General features: G+C 42.0%; 1 protein-coding gene across 2 annotated transcripts in view; it reads right to left on the minus strand.

Annotated features, from left to right (window-relative positions):
- LOC122563454 (proto-oncogene tyrosine-protein kinase LCK-like) overlaps positions 1 to 15,510 on the minus strand; it is a 148,773-nt gene that overhangs the window by 88,385 nt on the left and 44,878 nt on the right. The window contains exons 1-2 of one of the 2 annotated variants that reach the window (XM_043717199.1): positions 10,956 to 10,976; positions 9,633 to 9,745 (exon numbers count right to left, since the gene is read on the minus strand). In XM_043717199.1, the coding sequence (XP_043573134.1) occupies positions 9,633 to 9,740 (108 nt within the window). In that variant the 5' untranslated portion in view covers positions 9,741 to 9,745; positions 10,956 to 10,976. Of the gene's footprint in view, positions 1 to 9,632; positions 9,746 to 10,955; positions 10,977 to 15,510 lie in introns of those variants that run through there. The other variant, XM_043717198.1, reaches the window with a different exon arrangement.

The following is a 15,510-nucleotide window of genomic DNA, read 5'->3' on the forward strand; positions in this document are numbered from 1 at the left end:
ACTGTTCCAAATTTTGGTTCCATCTAATTCTGACGCAATAAACTTGAGGCCTGTTGCAAAGATTTCAATAAGTTACTCAGGAAAGTTCAGGGGTCACTGAAGAGGAGTTCATAGGTGACAGGCAGTGTGTGTGAGAGAGAAGCTGACTTGGTGTCAGGCAGGGCTCTTGTTAGTTGTGTTGCTAAAAGCAACTGAACTAAATGGGCTATGTGTCGTTGACACTCAAGAGAGTCCTGAGTAATTGCATTATGAGGAATCATTGAAGCCCCAAGGGAAACAAAGTTTGAAATAGGCAATAAACATAAGCAATTAAAAATTAGAAATAACCAATTAATAGTTAGGCAGGTGAAGTACATATGCTGGAGTAGTTGGGATTCAGAGAAGCTGCAGAGTGGTTCAATAGCTCTCTGTAGGGAGTGTGCAAGGAATCCTGGGCATTTTGGGGTTCAGATGAGTGGTGTTAATAGTTCACTGCTGCAGAGATTGGGGTTTGAAAGCCCACAAGAGGTAATTATTTGGTGAAATAGGTTTGTGATAAAAATCTAGAGGCAATGCCAGCTTGGTGACTTTCACCATTTCCTGAAAAGCTAGAGTTATATCGGTCAGTAAGTGCGAGAGTGCAGAATGTAGAGAGTTGATGGGAAATGGGAACATGGCCACAAGAAGGCAAGGTGAAGTTAAATGAGCACGAGCTGCCTTTGGGGCTGTCCGTGATGGAATAATTTTTGAAGAGTTTCAAGACCACGTTGTTAAAAGTGAGGAATTGAAATTCCTTGTGAATTGAGATTTGAGTCCTGAGCATCACTAGTATCTGGGGGTGGAAGGGGGAGATGATTACTGAGAAATCTGTGGGATCTGTTTGATTTTTTTTATTTGTTCTGTCAGGTGTTTGTTCATTCCCCATATTAGCCTAATGTTAAGTTTTATAATGTTAGCACACAGTTCACATCTATCCTTGCATAGTGTAAATATTTTTTGTCAATAATCTCTGCAAGTTTGTTTGAGTAAGTTCAATTTCTAATAAACTCATTATCCTTTGTTGCCGAAAGAAGCCTAGTTGAGTACAGGTTCATAACTCTTTGAAAATAGAGTCACAGGTAGATAGGATAGTGAAGAAGGCATTCGGTATGCTTTCCTTTACTGGTCAGTGCACTGAGTATAGGAGTTGGGGTGTCATGTTGTGAGTGTACAGGACATTGGTTCGGCCACTTTTGGCATAATGCATTCAATTCTGGACTCCCTGCTTTAGGAATGATATTGTGAAACTTGAAAGTGTTCAAAAAACATTTACAAGGATGTTGCCTGGGTTGGACGGTTTGAACTATAGGGAGAGGCTGAATAGGCTAGGGCTGTTTTCCCTGGAGCATCAGAGGCTGAAGGGTGACCTTGTAGAGGTTTATAAAATCATGAGGGGCATGGATAGGGTAGACAAGGTCTTTTCCCCAGGGTAGTGGAGTCTAAAACTAGAGGGCATAGGTTTAGGGTGAGAGGGGAAAGACTTAAAAGGGACCTAAGGGGCAATTCTTTCAGACAGAAGGTGGTGTGTGTATGGAATGACCCTATGACTGGTTTTTAATATTAAACCGGATACAGTCTAAAGCCAATATATTTGGCCATATCATCACCTGGGTTACATATAAAATTTGGTGGGACCAGTGTAATGAGATGGATAGGAATCAGTGATCTCTTTGACCTCAGACTAACACAAAAATCAATGCAAGTTCAGTATAATTCACTGCTTTTCAGTTTTGTGCCCCTGTAAAGGTATTACAAAGCACTTTAGCCTTACTAACCCTGTTTTTAACTTTTAGAAAGTTGTGGATATTCACTATGAAATTCACTTGCTCCATGAATTCAGCTGGATTTTTAACTTCCAATGAGTAAGTGACCTCTTTATTTTCTCTCTACCAAAACGCACCATTTCAATTGTATTTTTATTGAAATTTATTGGTCACTTGCCTCTCCAATTAGCAAGTTAATTAATATCTTCTAATATTTTGTCATTTTTTGTGTTAATTATAAATTCTAATGGTGTCGTGTGAAATTATTACATCTTTATGTCTCTCGTGTCTTGAAGCTAATCATGTTGTCTGTTTCATGGCCTTACCTGGTTGAGTTTGATTGATTTGTGAAAGACAAGGGAACCAATGCCAAAGGTGTACAGTCAGGATGGTGGAGATGAGATCACAAGCAGATCAACTATGATCATGGCTCAAAGAGGAAAATGACCCATGTCTCCTCTTGAAGCCTACGTTCTACAAATTATTTCCGATGTCCTCAACAGCAGATTAACTTCTACTCATTCTAAATTGCCCAAATAGTAGCCAGTGATTTCTCCTATTGCAGACTTTCATTGTAGTGAACAATTTGTCTGAATCAGGTTGGGATAGTCCTTTCATAATATTGATAACTGCAGTGAGGTCACCTTTGTTTCCCTCCTTGAAGTCTGTTCCAGTGGGAACATCTCACTAGTAACTTTTCAGTATTAATATTTCAGTGGTAAGTTTTCAATGTAATATTTAAATGGTATTATTTGACAGAGTGGAAACCAATGCAAAGATTGCGCAAACATTTGTTGGAAAAAAAAACTTTCATTTTGAAAATTGACGAAACCAGATTGCTGAAAAAACTAAACCAGATGCTGATTCTATGAATTTAACTCTTTGTCAAAGTTGCACAGAGTATTTTAAATTTGGTCACAGGATATGTGTGTTACTGGCTAAGCTGGTGTTTGTTACTTATCCCTAATTGCCCGAGAGAACATAGTGGTGAGGTGTCCTTTTCACGCGCAGCAGTCCACGTTGTGCTGGTGTAACCACACTGCTGTTAATGGAGTGAGTTCCAACGTTTTGGCTCAGTGACAGTGAAGAGGTAGTATTACAGCTCCAGATCAGGATGGGCGTGTGGTTTAAACGGGAACTTTCCCATGTTGGTGTACCTGTGCATCTGCTGTCTTCGCCTTCGGGGTGATATAAGGTGGTGAACAGCGTGCTAAACAAGTGCAGTGTTTTGTGTTTGTTAGTTCTGATTAAATGGGTAAGATAGTGGTTCAGTTACTGGCTTAACAATCAGGAAGCTTGACTAATAATCTAGAAATTATAGCAAATTCCACCTCTGCAGCTGGGGGATCTTAAATTCAGTCAATCTGGAATGAAAAGCTAACTCTAGCAATGATAATCGTAAAGCCATTGTTTTATTGTAAAATCTGTTCACTTCACTAATGCTCTTCAGAGAAAAGAAGCTGCCACATTACTCAGTCTGAACTATAGATAACTCCAGACCTAAAGCAATGTGGTTAATTTGTAACTGCCTCTGAAATGGCCAAGCAAACTACTGAAAAATTGAATAAGAATATTTTACTGATACAAGTTGTACATTAGGAAAGTTTTGGTAACATTATTTTAAAAAGTAGGCAAGTTTGAGAAATAGGCACAGCCAGCTGACATGAGCACTAAAAAGGGTCAGATTTTTGGATATCTTGAAAGTTTTTATTCCAGCATGGACGAGAGTTGTACATAGGGATCCTGCAGAATTCTGGTTGGAACCTCCTCCCTGAAATGAAACTCCTTCTTTTCATTAAAATAATGGGCACAGAGACAATTTCTTGCAGATTGACACTCCTTGGAAATTCCAGCCCTCTTTCTATACAAATGACTGAATGGTTAAAGAGTAACTGCAGACCAGAAAACCCACAGCTACATACTTTCATGAGTCACTCATCTGCCCTTTTATGGCGATTACCACTTGCTTCATGTATAAAGCCTCACACACGTCTAATCAATTCTTTGTTTTCTGGTAAGCTGTCAAAACCTATATTAGACTTTTATTCTTTGCAACTGCAATTTTGCAGAGTTAATAAATACTACAATTGAATCAATTATCAATAATAATTAAACTAATTGACGTAAGGAACACGACTTTAATATTGAGTTGTTCTAGCTTTCTACCATGATCATTAATTATTCTTCATCTGTATCTCTTCTCTACTACTAATGCACTCCCTTTGTCTATTACTCACAGTCATCTTTATCATCTGGTCTACTTACCCCTTCTCCCATCTTTATTAACAGGATAAAACCCGTAGGTGTTCAAAGTTTGTAAGAAGATTTGTAGCTCGGGTGCTCGTTGTTGTGGTTCTGTTCGCCGAGCTGGGAATTTGTGTTGCAGACGTTTCGTCCCCTGTCTAGGTGACATCCTCAGTGCTTGGGAGCCTCCTGTGAAGCGCTTCTGTGATCTTTCCTCCGGCATTTATAGTGGTTTGAATCTGCCGCTTCCGGTTGTCAGTTCCAGCTGTCCGTTGCAGTGGTCGGTATATTGGGTCCACGTTGATGTGCTTATTGATTGAATCTGTGGATGAGTGCCATGCCTCAACTAGCAACTAGCCACGAAACGACACGACCAGCTATCCTTAGTAGCCACACTCGCAGATGACAAGCAACATGAACTCGACTGGGACAACACTACTATTATAGGACAAGCCAAACAGAGAACAGCCAGGGAATTCCTAGAGGCATAGCACTCATCCACAGATTCGATCAATAAGCACATCGACCTGGACCCAATATACCGACCACTGCAACACACAGCTGGAACTGACAACCGGAAGCGGCAGATTCAAACCACTACAAATGCCGGAGGAAAGATCACAGAAGCGCTTCACAGGAGGCTCCCAAGCACTGAGGATGTCACCTAGACAGGGGACAAAACGCCTGCAACACAAATTCCCAGCTCGGCGAACAGAACCACAACAGGATAAAACCCATCACGTTTCCAAAGCCCATCAGTTCCAACAAAGATCATATCAGACTCAAAACTTTGACTCTCTTTTGTCTCTCCACAGATGCTGCTGAGTTTCTCCAGTGCTTTCTGTTTTGTTGCTGCCCTGGTGAGTAATAGGTTTGTTCCTTGATAGAACATAGAACAATACAGCGCAGAACAATGTGCCAATCTGTGAACTATTCTCAGCTCGTCCCCCTACACCATCCCATCATCATCCATGTACTTCTCCAAGGATTGTTTAAATCTCTCTAATGTGGCTGAGTTGACTACATTGGCAGGCAGGGCATTCCACTGCCTTTATCACTCTCCTGAGTAAAGAACCTGCCTCTGACATCTGTCTGAAATCTATCACCCCTCAATTTGAAGTTATGCCCCCTTATACAAGCTGACGTCATCATCCTAGGAAAAAGACTTTCACTGTCTACCCTATCTAATCCCCTGATCAGAAATTGAGCCTGACATGATTTGAACACCCAACCTTCTAATCTGCAATCAGACGCACTACCGTTGCACTGCAAACCCACACCCAAATTGATGGCTGTGTCTCGGTGGTTAAACTAGTCTCTATCATTCCTATCACACTGCCAGACGACTTACAATGACACAAGGGCAAGATAAATAATCTGAGTCCCCAGCTCAGGGAGAATGAGTCGACTGGTTGAAATTATACATTCTATTTTGTTTGTTTATTCATGGTGTTTGTGTTGGTTTCAATCTGGGCTGTGTTCTGCCTAATTTCTCACTAAACTCAAACTAGTGTGAACTGGTCAATAATTGCTGGACCCAGTTTTCTTCCACCTCACCACCTCTCTCCCAGCTTTCAAAAAATCTCAGACAGGGTTTCCAGCCCTCCAGAATTGGTTCGAGACAAAAATACAGATGCTGGAATCCAAGGTAGACAAGCAGGAGACTGGAAGAAAACAGCAAGGCAGGCAGCATCAGGAAGTGGAAAAGTCGACATTTCTTCAGGAATGTGGGTGGGTGTAAGGGAGTTGCAGATAAAGAGGCTGGGGGACAAGATAGTGAGGTGGGGATACATGAGCACAGGTAGAGGGTACGACCTGGTTGGTCAATGGGAGGAGTGAATCCAGTTGTTGGCTACAAGGAAGGAGGGGAGGGGAGGGGGGGGGGGGGGGGGTGGAGAGGCTGGGAAGGGAGACAGGGGAAGGGAAGAGAGGTTATCTGAAATTGGAGAACTCAATGTTGAGTTTTCCAAGCTGTAGACTGCTCATGTGGAAGATGAGGGTTTTGTTCCTCCAATTTGTGGTTTGGTACACTGTGGCAGTGCAGGAGGCCAAGGATGGACATGATGGAAAGGAAGTGGGAAGGGGAATAAAAATGGGCGGTGGCTGGGAAGTCTGGTCAGCCCCCATAGGCCCAGCTAAAATGCTCAGCAAAACGTGCCATTAGTTTACATTTGGTCTCCCCAATATAGAGAAGATCATATTGGGAGCACCTGATACAGTAAACTAGGCTGGAGGAGAGGCAGGTGAACCTCTGTCTCACCTGGAAGGATTGTTTGAGGCCCTGGATAGAGATGAGGGGAGTAATGTACCAGCAGGTTTTGCATCTTTTCCGGTTGCAGGGGAAGACACCTGGAGGTTTGGGGGCTGCGTCAGTGAGGAGGGTGGCATGAACCAAAGATTGTTGAAAGGAAGTGTCCTTGCAGAAGGCAGAGAGGGGTGAGGAGCAGAAGATGTTCTTGGTCATGGGGTCTAGTTGGAGTTGGTGGAAATGTTTAAGGATGATGTGTTGGATGCAGAGACTGGTGGGGTAGTAGGTGAGGACAACGGATCCCTGTCTTTATTGTGTTTGGAGGGATGATGTTTAGAACAGATGTGACTTGGAGTCTCCAGGAAATGAAGGTCAATCTCCAGGACCCTGCAGTGAGCAACCCTGGAGAAAATTTGCAGTGATACTAAAAATTATTGAGGTTTTTTTTGTCATTTTCTTTGAGTATTTCTCTTTACCAGATATTCAAATTGAGGGCACTGGTTGTTTGACTGACAGTTAAGCATCATCCAAATGGAGAATGAGCCTTTTTGCTTTCTGATTGGTATAGAAAGGTAAACATGTCAAGAGGATGGATGTGTTGGCTAACCAATAATGAGTGGGGTGGGATGGAGAGGACAGATCATGTGATGAAACCTCCAGGAATGGAGTTGATCACAGTTAGCAATCTCAAAACCCTCTTCAACTGTGGTTTTGAATTCTTATTTGGACACCTTTGCATTCCTTTCCTTGTGATCAGAATTCTCAAACTTTATTTTCCAATACACCCATGTGTTTTGTAATAGTAGGATGGTGATGGAATAATGTTAATCTCACTGGGCTTGTAGCTCAGAACCTTGGGGGGCTGGGGCTGTCGGTTCAAATGTTTCCATGGCAGAGGGTAACATTTGAGCCCAATCTAGAAACAAAACTCAAAATTGGTCATTGCTGTTTTATAAAAAAAAACCCATGTGGTTCTCTAGGGAAAGAAACCTGACATTCTTACCTGTGACTCAAAGCTCACAATAAGTGGTTGATTCTTAACTTCCCTCAAACAAGACGAATGCTGATCAAGGCAATAATACCCAAAACTAATGAGTATAAATTTTCCCCTCCTTTTGAGGAACTCTGTGTATAATTACAAGATTTGTTGCTATGTCTCTGAAACCCAGCTCCAGTTGATCAGATTTAACAGCCTGATCTTGTGGCTTCAGAGGGAGGCACATTCTGTGTTGAGAAAACTGGTAAACTTGACTGAACTCCAATGTTACAAATGACAGTATTCTTTGAAGAAGAGATCAGAATTCTTGTTCCCAATAAAAGGTTCACTTTGTCTGAATTCAGATGAGCTCAGGTTCCAGTTCAGATTCTGTTTAACTCTGGATGAAATTATCTGGCAGTTATTCAGCGTGAGTGATACGACTCACAGATCTGTACAGTTAGGGGAAAGCCTTTTTGAGGCTAAGGCATACAGCCAAAGTAAAACAGGAATAGAATTCCTCCCTTTAGATCCTGAAGCTGAATTGGAATATAAGGTCATTTGAAGCTTTTCTGTCTCTCGATTAGGGAGCATCAAAATTGAATGAGGGGGTTGATGAGCTCAGTTAACTAGACAGCTGGTGAGTGATGCCAACAGTGTGGGTTCAATTCCTGTACCAGCTGAGGTTACAATAAAGCTCCAGCTTTCTTAACATTGGTCCTTGTCACATTCTGGATGTAGGTTTGCTCGCTAAGCTGGAAGGTTTGTTTTCAGACATTTTGTCACCATATTAGGTAACATCATCAGTGATCCTCTGGATGAAGCACTGATGGTATGGCCCGCTTTCTATTTATGTGTTTGGGTTCCCTTGGGTTGGTAACATCATTTCCAGTGGTGACATCATTTCTGGTTCTTTTTCTCAGGGGGTGGTAAATGGGATCCAAGTCAATGTGTTTGTTGATAGAGTTCTGGTTGGAATGCTGTGCTTCTAGGAGGTCTCATGCGTGTCTCTGTTTGGCTTGTCCTAGGATGGATGTGTTGTCCCAGTCGAAGTGGTGTCCTTCCTCATCTGTTTGTAAGGATACTAGTGAGAGTGGATCATGTCTTTTTGTGGCTAGTTGACGTTCATACATCCTGCTGGCTAGTTTTCTAATAGTTCAATATTTGGTCCATATGTGTAATTCACTAAAGAGGAGGAAAACAACAACAAACTGCCATTCCTAGATGTCACAGTAGAGCAAAGAGCCAATGGGGAACTTCAAACCAGCATCTACAGGAAAACAACACAAACGGACCAAACACTGAACTACAGAAACAATCATCCCAACATCCACAAACGAAGCTGCATCAGAACATTATTTCAACAAGCCACCACACGCTGCAGCACAGAGGAACTATGAAGAGCAGAGGAAAATCACCCGTACAGTGGGTACCCGTTCTTTTTGAATACAATGAGCACAGTCTGCCGATTTCTCAGCAACAAACCTAAACAAGCAGAAAAAACATGTCCAGAAACCCTAGCCACTCTCCCCTACATCAAAGACATCTCGGAAATGACTGCCAGACTACTCAGACCCCTTGGCATCATGGTAGCCCACAAACCCACCAACACACTAAAACCGCAGCTAATGAACTTGAAAGACCCTATACAGACAACAAACAAAACTAATGTCATTTACAAGATACCTTGCAAGAACTGTAACAAACACTACATTGGACAAACAGGCATAAAACTAGCCAGCAGGATACATGAACATCAATTAGCCACAAAAAGACATGACCCACTCTCACCAGTATCCTTACAGCACTTTGACTGGGACAACACATTCATCTGAGGACAAGCCAAACAGAGACATGTATGAGAATTCCTTGAAGCATGGCATTCCAACCGGAACTCTATCAACAAACACATTGAGTTGGATCCCATTTACCACCCCCAGAGAAAAAACACAAAATGACATCACCACAGGAAATGACATCACCAACCCAAGGAAACCTAAACTCATAAATAGAAAGTGGGCCCTGCCTCCAGTGTGGAGGCTCACTGATGATGTTAACCTAGTATGGTGATAAAATGTCCAAAACCAAACCTTCCAGCTCAGCGAGTAAACCTACATCCAGAACCTCAACCTGAGCTACAAATCTTTTCAAAACTCCCTTGTCATTATTGTTCCTTGGGGTAAACCACCATGAGTCCTCGCTCTCTCTCTCTCTGTAATGAGGGAGCAGCCCTATGGTCCAGTTTCTAAAAGCTGAATTCCCCCTCCTTTGCATTCCTGATGGAAACAACTTTGCTTAATTACAGTGATGAAAAAATGTTTGCATACACGAAAAACAACTTAAATTCTCTGGAACGAATTTATTGAACACAAAGTTGTCTTACTTGTTGCTGGTATTGCTTCTGTTCTCGTTCATATTCCAGTCTGCATTGTTCGCACATATCCTCGATCCAATTGTCATCATCATAGTCAGTGCTGCAGTTACAGCCCATTTTCACTACAGCAGAAACACACACAGGAGTCAACTCAAACCACAGACTCGAACGTCTACTTTACGTGTTATGCATTTCACTGAGAACACTTAAGCAGGTGTGCAGCCATTATATGTTTCACCTAGTTACTGATATCCTTGAAAGAATAATTTTACTTTTTAAAAAAATCAGTCGCGTACTTCACCAGCGGACACCTTCCTTTCGCTCGTTCGAGCAGAAACAGAGGGTATTTTCGAGCCTAATTCCAGGGTATTGAAGGTTCAATAATCTTGATGTTATATTCTCCGGGTAAGTTGTCCCACACAGCCCCCCTCCTTCCACCCGGACCTCCAACCCCTTCCCCAACCCGTAAACTGACAGTGCAAATGGACACATTCGAGAAACGCCAACGACAGTATAGAAACCAGTTAATACAACAAAGGGCTGCATGGGCTGGGGATCTGAAACAACAAAAAAACAGACATTGCTGGAGAAACTCAGCAGGTCTGGCAGTATTTCGTGAAAAAAACCCGTCGAGTGAAAAGCAGAGCTAACACTTTGGATGCACTGACCCAAGACTGGAAACCTTAACTCTGTTTCTCTCTCTACAGATACCGCCAGAACTGCTGAGTTTCTCCAGCAATGTCTGTTTTTGAACTAAAGCAAGTTCACAGGTAGAAATAATTTAACGAGTTACGGTACTGACTCTAAATAACAGTTTCGGTTGATCACATCATTAAAAAACTGCCTTGCACTGTATCACACAAACAGTTCCAACCCAATGTTTTACCCTTTCCTCAATGGGTTGGTTTTGAACAATCCCCACCGCTTCTAAAATTTACGAAGATTTCGTTTGTGTAACTTCACTTCTTTGTTGTAACGTTTTGAAAACCATGCGGCATTTAATGAGTTCCGTGTATGGACGCAAATAAATTGCAGTGAAATATAGAAAAAAGCAGTCAGTCATGGAACACAAAAACACAACATTCCAAATGTATTCCATTCTGTTGTGTTGACCCGGCTCCAATCGATTCGCCCCTTCTTTGTGTCAAGTTGGATAATAATTATTTAGTGTATGCTTTTAAAATGTGCTGTTAACTGAAAAAAAACTGTTCGAGAAAATAACATGTTTACAATGTAAAATCCTTGGGCTGTCCTGATGTCTACAACGTCAAAGTTAAACAAAAACGTGAAAGTATTTCTAAGCAAAGTAGTTTAAAATAGAAAGGGACCTACCGATAATCCTGTAAATGTGACTGGAGCAGACAAACAGTGATGACGGGAACCTAACTGCTCCGAATTATTGAGATCTCAGTCTCTTCTGATATTGTCTCCACAATTTAACAGAATTTTAAAAAAGAACTGATGGTTTTGGAGGAAATTTCTCATAATTCTAATTTATCTAAGCAGACCGAACCAGGATTCCGGATCTGTGCAAATGTTGCTATTACTTTCAGAATTGCTCATGTTTCACGTTGTTGGTCAATTTCCCTGCTTTATTTTATTATTGGCTCTGATGTCAAAATACCACTTACCACAATGCAATCGACAAGCCCCATTCCTTGTTACATTTTCCACGCCATGCAATTTGAGATTTAAATTCTGTGAATTAATTTAATATCTTTTAAATTTCACACAAGGCACCACTTAGAAGCATTCTCATAAAATGATGTAGGGGAGCTGGTGTTTGCCTGGGATGGACAAAGTTAAAAATCACACAACACCAGGTTATAGTCCAACAGGTTTATTTGGAATCACTAGCTTTTGGAACACTTCTCCTTCATCAGGTGATTGTGGGGTGTAAGATCATTTCTAGCAAAAGATAAAATGTCATTTGCTTTTGCACTTTGTTGCCAGAATAAGATTAGAGATTCCCTACAGTGTGGAAACAGGCCCTTTTGCCCAACAAGTCCACACCGATCGTCTGAAGGATAACCCACCCAGAGCCATTTCCCTCTGACTAATGCACCCTAACACTATGAGCAATTTAGCATGGCCAATTCACTTGACCTGCACAACTTTGGACCGTGGGAGGAAACCCACGTGGACACTGGGAGAATGTGCAAACTTCACACAGAGAGTTGCCCGAGGCAGGAATCAAAACTAAGACCCTGGTGCTGAGAGGCAGCAGTGCTAACCACTGAGCCACTGTGCCACCCTGGTGAACTGAAAGGAATAAATTAAAATACCCATGCTTCTCTGTTTTAAATGTTCCATTTGGGTGTAGTGAATATTTCCAAGACAGTTTTAAGCTTCCACATTCAAGTTTATGTTTTAGGTAAAAAGAACAGTTTTACAAAGAAAAAAAGAGTTGGAGTGAAGGGTCTGTTTCTGTGCTGTACATCTCCAACACTCTGTGCCTCTAAAAGTAATAGTCAAAATATTTGTTCATTTTTTAATTTCACAGAGTATAAGATATTATGATCCTTATATTGTGACCAGTTTTAAAGATTGCGGTTTACAGTAAAAATAGTCATTATTTGTCTAAATGCTATTGCTGGAACAAATCACATCTCATGATCTTGCAGAGTCAAACCAATTGCAAATTGTTTTTAATGATTATTGGCAAGGTTTGGAGAGTTGTAGTGTTTTGCAATTCAAACTATATTCAGTGTTTATCACATGAAAACAACCTGACTTCCTACGCATTCTTCAAAAACAGATCAGAGCCTTATAAGATCTTTCAGGCTATTTGTCCCATCAGGCCTGTACTGGCACTCCCTGCTTTCTCCACCCACCACCTCCCCCCTCCCCCCTCCCCCATACCAGCAGCATACTTGCTTTCAGAGTATTTACTCTGTTCCTATTTAAAAACCAGTATTGAATTTGCTTCCAACACTTCAAACAATAGATTCCAGATCACAACAAGTAGGTGTGTAAAAAAAGGTTGCCCTCAAGTTACTTTTGATATATAAATATATCTTCATGATTTAAAAGTTATCTTGCATTCCCATAATCAGATGAAATTAGATTCCCTACAGTGTGGAAACAGGCCCTTCAGCCCAAACAGTCCACACCGACTCTCCGAAGAGTAACCCACCCAGACTCATTTCCCTCTGACTAATGCACTTAACACTAGACAACTGAGCATGGTCAATTCACCTGACCTGCACATCTTTGGACTGTGGGAGGAAACCCACGCAGACACGGGGAGAATGCGCAAACTCCACACAGACAGTCACCCGAGGCTGGAATTGGATGGGACACCCTGGTGCTGTGAGGCAGCATTGCTAATAACTAAGCCACTGTGCTGCCCCATATGGTGTATGACTTTAGCACACATACAGTTAACAGAGGAAGTACAGTCATACTGTCATGAACCTAAAATACAAACTGACAATTCTGATCAGAGTGGTCAGGCACAAATCCACACTGGGGAAGCTGTCTTCTGTGCACTAAATGTAATGAAATCTAATTTATTTTTCCATAGAGAAATATTCCCTGTATTTAAGTTTCAGTTTTCTTGTCCTCATTTTGCAGCCTTGGTCTCAGTAGCTTTAGAAAGTCCCCAATTTCTCCTGTTAACCGAGGGAGAAATGAAACCCTCATGTAATGTGAGGTGTCCTCCTTCCTCCTGAACTACTCAGGAACTGACTAATCACCCATTAATGAACCAACATTTCTCACTGCCACAGAACAATATCCTCATGACAGGAAAAAAGAAGCAAATGGAATATAACTGGGCCTGAACAATAATTTATTGAAAACCTATTATTCATTCCATTCAATACTGCGAACCGACAGAACATGGATGAGTCTTGCTGACCAGAGATCCAGGAGAAATGTGAGCAATATGCTCCACAGACAGCAGTTTTCACTGTCAATGCTGCATTAGTCACCTTCACTGAGGAGCATCAATGTGTTTGTTGATAGCATTCCAGTTGGAGTGCCATGCTTCTAGGAAGTCTCATGCGTGTCTCTGTTTGGCTTGTCCTAGGATGGATGTGTTGTCCCAGTCGAATTTATGCTCCACAGACAGCAGTTTTCACTGTCAATGCTGCATTAGTCACCTTCACTGAGGAGCATCAATGTGTTTGTTGATAGCATTTTGTCCTAGGATGGATGTGTTGTCCCAGTCGAATTGGTGTCCTTCCTTATCTGTATGTAAAGATACTAGTGAGAGTGGGTCATGTCATTTTGTGGCTAATTGATTTCATGTATCCTGGTGGCTAGTTTTCTGCCTATTTGTTCAATGTAGTGTTTATTACAGCAATTGCAAGTTATTTTGTAAATGACATTAGTTTTGCTTGTTGTCTGTATAGGGTCTTTCAAGTTCATTAGCTGCTGTTTTAGTGTGTTGGTGGGTTTGTGGGCTACCATGATACCAAGAGGTCTGAGTAGTCTGGCAGTCATTTCCGAGGTGTCTTTGATGTAGGAGAGAGTGGCTAGGGTATCTGGATGCATTTTGTCTGCTTGTTTGGGTTTGTTGCTGAGAAATTGGCGGACTGTGTTCATTGGGTTCTTTTTTGAATACACTGTATCGGTGATTTTCCTCTGCTCTGCATTGTTCCTCTGTGCTGCAGTGTGTGGTGGCTCATTGAAATAATGTTTTGATGCAGCTTCGTTTGTGGGTGTTGGGATGATTGCTTCTGTAGTTCAATGTGTTGGTCCGTTTGTGTTGTTTTCCTGTAGACACTGGTTTGAAGTTCCCCATTGGCTGTTCGCTCTACTGCAACATCTAGGAATGGCAGTTTGCTATTGTTTTCCTCCTCTTTAGTGAATTTATGCCAGTAAGGGTCTTATTGATGGTCTTGAAGGTTTCCTCTAATTTGTTTCGTTTAGTGATGAAACTGGTCAGTCCGCACATAACACCAGCTGCATGACAGCAACAGCAGAATAAGGCAGCAGATCCAACTTTCCTTAAACTGGGAGTTGCTGCATCTTAAAAGTCTCCCAGTCTTTTTGCACAAACTTGACCTTCTGATGGACCCCTGCAGCTATTCTGAAGTGCAAACCCAGCTCTTTGTGCCTCGATCAATCCATCAGGAATGAAAGCACTTTTCCAATGGGCCGAGAGTGACTGGTATTCTTTAGTTTGCAACTTATGAAAGTGCGTGATAATATCTGACTGTGTTTCTCCTCCAGCACGTATGCTTGTCTCTGTGGATGTGAAAAACTGAAAGAAAACTGCAGATGCTGGAAATCTGAAACAAAAACAGAAATTGCTGGAAAATCTCAGCAGGTTTAGCAGCATCTATGGGCAGAAAATGGAGTTAATGTTTTGGGTCCAGTGACCCTTCCTGAGAACCCTCCACTCTCCACTCCTGCTGCTTGATCTGCTGAGTATTTCAAGTATTTTCTGGTTTTGTTTCAGATTAATGCAAAAATGTCTATAACAGGAATCAGATAATGCGACAAGAGGCCATTTGGCCCATCAGGTCTGCACTGACCCTGTGAAAAGTATCCCAGCCAAACCCAGCCCCCTATCCCTGTAACCCTGCATTTCTCATGGCTAACCCACCTAACCTGCACATTCCCTGGATACTACAGGGCAATTTAGCATGGCCAATCCACCTAAACTGCACAGGTTGACATAAGGAAGGAAGATGTGTTGGGTAGGCTAAAGGATATTAAGGTGGACAAATCCCCAGAACCGGATAGGATCCATCCCAGGTTGCTGAGGGAGGCGAGAGAGGAAATAGCTGGGGTCCTGACAGATATCTGTGTAGCACCCTTAAACACAGGTGAGGTGCCGGAGGACTGGAGGGTTGCTCATGTTGTCCCCCTGCATAAGAAGGATAGTCAGGATATTCTAGGTAACGACAGACCAGTGAGCCTGACATCAGTGGTG

Source organism: Chiloscyllium plagiosum, chromosome 27 (genome assembly GCF_004010195.1).
Source record: "Chiloscyllium plagiosum isolate BGI_BamShark_2017 chromosome 27, ASM401019v2, whole genome shotgun sequence".
In the NCBI taxonomy this organism is placed as follows: domain Eukaryota; kingdom Metazoa; phylum Chordata; class Chondrichthyes; order Orectolobiformes; family Hemiscylliidae; genus Chiloscyllium; species Chiloscyllium plagiosum.